Below are 8,530 nucleotides of genomic sequence, written 5' to 3' on the forward strand. Positions count from 1 at the left end.
CCTGAAGTGAATTTTCCTTTTGATACAATCAAGGATGTTAGTATCCCGTGATGGTGATTGGCAAGCTGTTTCTGTGCCTTCTTTATAAAGTCGGTGAGTAATTTTAGCATCAGACCTTGTGAGGCAAACATTGACAGTATGTGTTAGAGGGACAGTGCTGATATTTTACACTGGAAAAGATATTGCGGGCTGGCAAAACTTGTAGCTCCAATATACAACTGACAAGTAGGATTGTGGCACTTCATTGCCATCAGGTAATCGAAGTAGTGAAGGACAGTTGTTTCCTATGTTGTTACAAATTATAAAAATATGGTTATGAAATTTATCAGAATTGATAATTGTTCTTTTTGGCCTTCATTGGAACAAGTTCTGATTATTCAAAATCGCTGCCTCGTAGTTTCATACGCTTACCATAAATGATGTTGTTCAACGTGGCCCCCTCCTTAATTAAAAAATAAGTGCCAAGGTGATGCAGAGATGAACATGTCCACAATTTGAGAGAGAGGGGGGGGGGGGGGGGGGGAAGGAATGGTATGGTACATGTAGGATAAGCAGAATCAAAATATGTTATGCACTTTAAGTGAAATTGCCATGATGAAAGCCTGTGGAAATACCGTATCTACCCGAGTATAGACGACCCTGATTATAGGATGAACCCCCTTTCTTTTTAAGAGGCTCCTTGAGAAAACTTTATTTTTTAACATGTTCTATTCAAAATTACTTTCGTTGACTTAGGGTATCTGCCTAAAACATTACCATTACACCTATTCTAAACTTACGCCATTTATTGGTAGTCTATATTTTGATAATACAATGAGAAATAAACAAAAAGAAACTGCTTACATTGATTTTTATCTCTAATGCCTCTTTAGTTTGGCCTGACCCCCAGTGGTACCACCATTTTTAATCATCATCCTAACAGGGCAGCTGTGAAACTTACATCTTTGTTGTCACAAATATTTGGCTGTTTCTTCTGAATATGTTATGATTTTCTTTTAACACATACTAGCCTGTCCCCACCTCAGCCCTTCACACGCCCTCAAGCAGCACTACCCCTTCTGCATGCCATCCTTCTATCTCCCATCCCCACCCCATGCCTCTTCCTTACCCTCATCACTGTACTGCTACTCTGCTACTGTGAGGCACAGTTACAATTAAGTCTTGCCACAATGACCAGACAGTGCTCATTTGTTTGTGAGTTTATATTATTTTATTAAGCAGTGTTGGCTACAACGTAAGACTGATGGACTGAAGTGAAACCTTGAAAATGACCGGCTGGTATTCAGTTTTAGTATTACAGCGTTGTTGTGTGTGAATTTTCTTTTCTCTCCCCCCCCCCCCCCTCCCCTCTCGGCTGTTAATTGTTCTTTTGCTGGCATGTGTTTAAAAGCCTCACCATAAGGAAAGTCTGTAAGTTTTTAGTGAAGTTTTGGTGTTAAACATAGTTTTCAAAAAGTGTAACAGCACATGATGATTTTCTCATTAGGTGTTCATTAGAGAACTCGTCGTTGCAAATATGTGGCCCACAATTATTTTCCAGTGGATCTCTTTTCTCCTTCGCCGAGACCCACTTGCAATGTCGGGAATATACCGTATTCCTTGCACATGCGGAAAAGTTTGTCGGAATGACTGGACGATCCATTAACACCTGGACCAAAGAGCATAAGCGACATTGCAGGTTGGGGCAGGTGGAGAAATCAGCCGTGGCAGAGCACGCACTGAATGAGACCGACCACGTAATAAAATTCGCCGACACGGAAGTTCTGGCTGTAGAGAAGCACTATCACACTCGCTTGTTCAGAGAAGCTGTGGAAATACAAAAACACGCGAACAGTTTGAACAAGAAAGAGGAAAGCCTTAAGGTAAACGGATCCTGGCTTCCCGTACTGCAGCGAACGACCGTCGCAGGTAGCAAGAGGAGAACCGCACCGGAAATGACTGCGGAGAAGCCCTCGGACGTTGGCGCACCAGGTACATATAGTCTGCGCCCGCGAGCTCGGCTGCAGTTCACCACCAGCAATGGAGGGTGAAGCTTTGACAATGCCAGCCACTCGTGCTGGCGAAACGTCAGAAAAATCATTAGATGAACGTCTGCCGAAGAACCCGAGACAGAAGCCAGTAGGTAGTTTGTCAATATAAAATATCCTGATTGTAAAGGCCAGTTCTATTCAACTTTTGAAAATTGCTGTGAATATGAGACCTTCTGATGCATCCTCAAAGATAGAAACCCTACATACTCCATTTCTCATATTAAGCTGCCATTGTAAGGAAATAGAATTTCACTCTCCAACAAATTATTTGAATGTATTGTATTTTGTTGCATTTGGATTGGAAAAATAACCATGCGTCAGAAACTGATAATGCTGTTGTTTGTGGTGATATTTAATTTCCTATATCAAAACTGTAACCATTATGATTTAGCGGCAAATAAAAAAAGTGCAGGAACTACCTGAACAATGTCGCCATTCTTAGTGATGAAACAAAATAAATGATCAAAGTGAGAAAGTGTGTGAATTACCTCAAATTAGTGTCCTCATCAAAATAAGTTTATTTTCTGGTATAAAGCAGTGTAATTTTGATTTCTCCCTTCTAGTACGAAATTAGTTACACTAAGTGTATGGTGTATCCTAATTTTATAATATCTAAAATTATTTGGGAATATATCAAGACTGTATTCAAACACAAAAGATGTCCAGTCCCAGTTGGTATGTAAGTTCATAAATAAGTTACAGGGTAATCAGCAACTCTATCATACATCATCTTACAAAAAGCCAAGAGTAATTTAATGATTTGACATTACGGCGTTGGGTTTCCCTTAATAAGTCATAATCTTTCTCATAACATAGTGTTGTGTGTGGTGGTGGTGGTGGTGGTGGTGGTGGTGACTACTATGGGATATTGTTTACAGTGAAGACACCAAGTCACTATTGATAATTGGGAACAAGAAATATTGGTTTTATTTTATGACCAGTTTTTATGTTGAAAGTATACCTATCAGTTACATTTTTATTTATTGGTGTTATTGATGGTTTAAATTATTGAAGGAAAAAATATATTGAACCCATTAAACATAAACCATTAAAGAAAAAGTATCTCAGTGGTCATTCTCTACTCAAAACTGTTATCTCTGGAAACATTATGCTACCAATTAGTCAACACATCACTATAGTGTGGAAGCAGCCATCTACATTCATGCTCATAAATGAAGGATAATTGCAGAAATGTGGTGCCATACAACGTGGCACTACACAAAACTGTCGCTAATAGCATAGGCACATATGGAACACACACGACACAGATCTGTAAGTCCATGGTATTGGTGATAAGTTGAGAAAACCATCCCGAAACACGTGCTACAAAATGCCACTGTTTCCTGCGCATGTACCCCAACATCAATATGGGATATGATCACCATGCATGCGTACACAGGCTGCACAATGGGTTGGCATACTCTGGATCAGATGGTCGAGCAGCTGCTGGGGTATAGCCTCCCATTCTTGCACCAGTGCCCGTTGGAGCTCCTGAAGTGTCCTAGGGGTTTGAAGACGTGCAGCGATACGTCTACCGAGAGCATCCCAGACGTGCTCGATGGGGTTTAGGTCTGGAGAACAGGAAGGCCGTTCCAAGGTATGCCTCCAAGATGGCAGCTCAGTGGGGCCATGCATTATCATCCTTTAGAAGGAAGGTGGAACCCACTGCACCCCTGAAAAGGCGGACATACTGGTGCAAAATAACGTCCCGATACAACTGACCTGTTACAGTTCATCTGTCAAAGACATGCAGGGGTGTAAGTGCACCAGTCATAATCCCACCCCACACCATCAAACCACTACCTCCATACAGGTCCCTTTCAAGGACATTAAGGGGTTGGTATCTGGTTCGTGGTTCACGCCAGATGAAAACCCAGCGAGAATCACTGTTCAGACTATACCTGGACTCATCCCTGTACATAATCTGGGATCACTGTTCCAATGACCATGTACTGTGTTCTTGACACCAGGCTTTACGGGCTCTCCTGTGACCAGGGGTCAGTGGAATGCACCTTGCAGGTTTCCAGGTGAGTAAATCATGTCTGTTCAGTTGTCTGTAGTCTGTGTGTCTGGAGACAACTGTTCCAGTGGCTGCGGTGAGGTCCCAAGGAAGGCTACCTGCAGTACTCCGTGGCCATCTGCAGGCACTGATGTTGAGATATTGGTCTTCTTGTGGTGTCGTACACCGGACGTCTCACACTGTAGCGCCTGGACATGTTTCCTGTCTGCTGGAATCGTTGCCATATTCTTGAGATAACACTTTGTGGCACACGGAGGGCCCACGCTTCGGCCTGCTGTGTTTAACCAGCCTCTAAGTCACCCTATTATTCTACCCCTCATAATGTCATCAACATGTGTTCTTTGAGCCATTTTCAACACACAGTCACCATTGGCACATCTACACGCTTCCTCACTGCACCGTACTCTGACATGCACCAACACACCTCTGCGTATGTGGACTGCTGCCAGCGCCACTGTGCGACGACCGCAGGTCAAATGCACCGCATGGTCATAGTCCGAGGTTATTTAAACCGCAAACTGCCCACCAGTGTTGTTTCACCATGTATCAGCATTATCCTTAATTTATGAGCATGAGTGTACAACATGAGGCATTTGACAGCATTTACATTTCCTGCTGGCAAAGTTGCTTTCCCACTGAATTATGAAGAAATTACTACACAACATATTCTGTGCCAGGTCAGCATTAAGAGTTTGTCATTGATCATCCTATGGCTGTTAAAAAGAAATATGTGGCTGTGAACACAGCCTTGAATGGGTATCTGTGACTATAGGAGTTAGCCTACCTTGAAGGTGCAATCCAGTGTGTTGATGTTTCCTTCACCTTTGCCTGAAATATTTGTTAATTCACTTTTTTAAAAGCTTGCCTGTTTCATTACCAAAAATTCCTTTTCCCACAATTATCTTTAAATTTAGAATAGAGGTAATAGTTTTATCTGACATTACATTTCCCAATATTTTTTCACAACTAATCTTTCCAGAAATATTCCGTTTCGAAACATTTAATAATGTGATGATGCATTAATTAAACAGAATATTTTTGTAGGTCAGAAGTATAAATATGGTACCTTCGCATCACAAACACGTAAATCAACATGGCACCTGCTCAGTTTGCTTCTGTAGGCCTGTCACAGCTCAGGACCCATGTTTCTGGTGGTAAAACAAATCACTGAGAATATTTATTTGAATTTTGCTTTAGTATTATTTTTACCATTTTTGTTAATTCAGTTTCTGATGGCAGATTGATCAGTTTTGTGGCCAGAGTTCTTAGTTCGGTTCAGAGGTGGTTCAGAGTTCCCAAAACCAGTGAACATGGTTTCATAAAAATCTATCAACCATATTACTCACACAACTTGATATAATTTCTGCTGTCAGTTATATGCGACAGCTGTGATGATTACTTGGTGTCAAGTATCCTGTGCACTGATCAGCTGATAGAAGCAAATCAAGCAGACACTATATTGATTTACATGTTTGAAAAACTAAAGTGCTTGTGTTTGGCTGTTTTTGCATTTATACTTGTGTTATGTAAGTACACAGTTTGATGGAGTACCACATCAATTATCTCTAAAAATGAATTATTTTTTGGTACAATTAGTTGTGCAAAAGTGTCTGGAAATGTAAAGGCGACGATTAAAACTGTTACTGGCAAGTTCATCAGAAGTGAAATGATAATTAAATAGACACCCTAGCTGCAAGCAGGCATTGATACACTTCATTGGGAACATGTTGAAAATGTGTGCCCCGACCGGGACTCGAACACGGGATCTCCTGCTTACATGGCAGACGCTCTATCCATCTGAGCCACCGCGGGCACAGAGGATAGTGCGTCTGCAGGGACTTATCCCTTGCACGCTCCTCGTGAGATCCACATTTTTTGCCCATCATACTCATTACTCGTGGCATCAGGAGTGCGGTATTTTCATTTGATGTCACATCAAGAACCGTAATTCATTATGTGGGAAATGAATTGTCACATGAAGATTATATGCGAATCTTAGCAACGGGGGATAAGGGCAGTCAAAATCCAATTTCAGCATAAAGTATCTATCAGTTGGAAATGTGGTGAACTGTCATCCTCAGGTTTACATTTTTCATGGGAAAATGCTGAATTTTATGACATTTTGCGAAAACAGCATATCTTTTGTCGAATTTTTTGGCCCGTATCAATAATGTTAGTACTGCTTTCTTAAAGATAATTGCCATAATGAATAAAGAGGAGACACTTCAGCAGTGATAGTGATTATGAAGGGAAGCATGTTACACAAAACTATGGTCTGATGTTCATGTAACAGTGACCAGCAGTCCTGGTGAATAAGTTATTTGTGGTAAAATATGTAAAGAATTTCCTGCTGTGCTTACAGGAAAGTTGTTAGATGTCTGCTTTACAGATCGTGTTGCCTTTGGCTGTTTGGGAAACATCAGTGGCAAGGCTGGAATAGATGGTGGCAGCTACTTGGGACAAGTCGTGCATCTGGTTCCCAGGGATTTGGTATATGGAGCTGGCGATTGGTGGCTGGAAATATACTGCATAGAGAAGTTGGACAGCAGAATATATGGTTTAAGGAGGTGCAAAAAAGAATGCACATTTCTCATTGACTACAGATACAGTGTCCATGGCTAACGTGGCCGTTGGAGGGGGTTTGTGGAATGGGTAGTAGTAGATGCCAAATTGAAGGTATCGTTGGGGATCAGAAATGAACAGTGGAATGAGTGATATCCAGGAAGGTTGTTTGCTGAGATATGGATGAACTCGGGAAAGAAGGGATGAAATGTTGTGAGGTCACCGGATTGTTGATAAAATTCGCTTAGCCTGTTCTAAATCATTAAGATGATGATATGAATCTGAACCAGATCAAGGTTTTAAGATTCTTTGTGGTTTGGAAGAAGTACGCTATTGATGTAACAACAGATTTATACAAGATGTTGCTTTGAGTGCCCACAGCATTCCTATCGGTTTGGTTTTAGATGGTACATTCAGAGAAAAATTATGACTGTGACTGAGTGACCAGTGCTAAAAGTGACATTGATAGATAGGCTTTTTACTCACTGCTTTGCAATGTACAGTGAACATGCAGAAATAACATTCTTTAAGTTGCTTCTATGAGGATTTGCTTATAGGGATTGAGCCAGACTGTTCTAGCATGTGAACAAGAATTCAGCAGTCTCACAGGCTGCTTCTGTTCTGAAGTTTAATTTTGTTGAACTAGAGCCTTGTCATTGACAACCAGTATCAAAATTATGTAGATAATACAACTAAGCAGCAATCTGTGGGTAGTGTTGGAGTAAGGTAATTGTGATAGTTTCCTGGTTATTACTTTAGCATTAAGATGTACTTTACCAAAACTTCATCAGAAGTGTACCATTCAAAAACTGGAAGTATAATTTACATCGATAGGGGATTTATGAGTATGAAGTACAAATGGTTTAATTGTATAGTTATTAAATTTTAGGAAAGCTATATTGCAGTGGCCAACTATTCTTATATGGCAGTTAAAGGTCTGTAATATTATTGCTAAAGTCTTAAGTCCCGTCAGACTTAAGTTAAATCCATTGTAGTAAGGTACAAGATTTTTTGAGCCTTAGAATTGATGTAACATTTCTGTGTAAAAATGTCATCTCACTAATGTGAGTTGTTTATTTTACAGTTTTCGGGCCTTTTGTGAGATTGAGTCCTCCTCCAAGTGATAAGGACTACTGCTTCAATCTCAGTGATTCAGAAGGAGTTTGTGACTTGTTTGATGTTCCATTGATTTCTATGTGAATAGTTCCTCCATACAAGCAGTTGCAACTCCATTATGAAACTGTTATTGACTGTTATGTCACCATGCTTAAGTGGCATATTGTGAATATAAATTTATATTTATACATTCCTTTGTTGTGTGAAACAGTTGTAAGAAAAGTATTCTTCTTGTACAATATATTTTTTATTTTTGCTGTTTGTGAACACTCAAATGATCATGCTATGAAAAGTTTGTTTTTAAATTTTTGTGAATATTTATGTGACATATACTTTTGTCAGAAGTATGTTATGTATAAAGCACTGTGTGGCAGCCTGTGTATATTGTACAAAGTTTTAGTATAGTTTTCTAATAAGTAATGCACTGAAGTAAAGCTTTATCAAGCAACATACCACTGAAAAGTACTCACCTTTACACCCTGTACCCTAATTTTACACAGGTATGTTGTCAGGCATAACATGAATGAATGTCGTGTGACATGAATGAAAGTGATTTGTGACGTTATATCATTCACTATATTATTTTGGCACGGAGTGGTGTGCATGGTAGGTTTAAAACATGTGAAACATGCTTTTATATTTTTGTAACTCTCCAGTTGTCTAACAAGGAAATGGTCCAATCTAATATTTTGAAACCAAGCCTGAGATTTTTTTATGCAGGAAGAATGCAATTACAGAAATGTACTATCAAAATTTTAGCTACTAAGAAACACTGAACAGATTTCTTAAAAATTGTTTAAGT

At 39.8% G+C, this 8,530-nt stretch overlaps 1 protein-coding gene across 1 annotated transcript in view; it reads left to right on the forward strand.

Moving 5' to 3' along the window:
- The window catches only part of LOC126235957 (transcription factor E2F5-like), a 72,062-nt gene extending 63,884 nt beyond the window's left edge, over positions 1-8,178 (forward strand). Inside the window, exon 9 of the mRNA XM_049944929.1 lies at positions 7,697-8,178. Coding sequence (XP_049800886.1) covers positions 7,697-7,812 — 116 coding nt within the window. The 3' untranslated portion in view covers positions 7,813-8,178. The remainder of the gene's footprint in view (positions 1-7,696) is intronic.
- Positions 8,179-8,530: the final 352 nt, after the last annotated feature.

This window comes from Schistocerca nitens, chromosome 1 (assembly GCF_023898315.1).
Source record: "Schistocerca nitens isolate TAMUIC-IGC-003100 chromosome 1, iqSchNite1.1, whole genome shotgun sequence".
In the NCBI taxonomy this organism is placed as follows: domain Eukaryota; kingdom Metazoa; phylum Arthropoda; class Insecta; order Orthoptera; family Acrididae; genus Schistocerca; species Schistocerca nitens.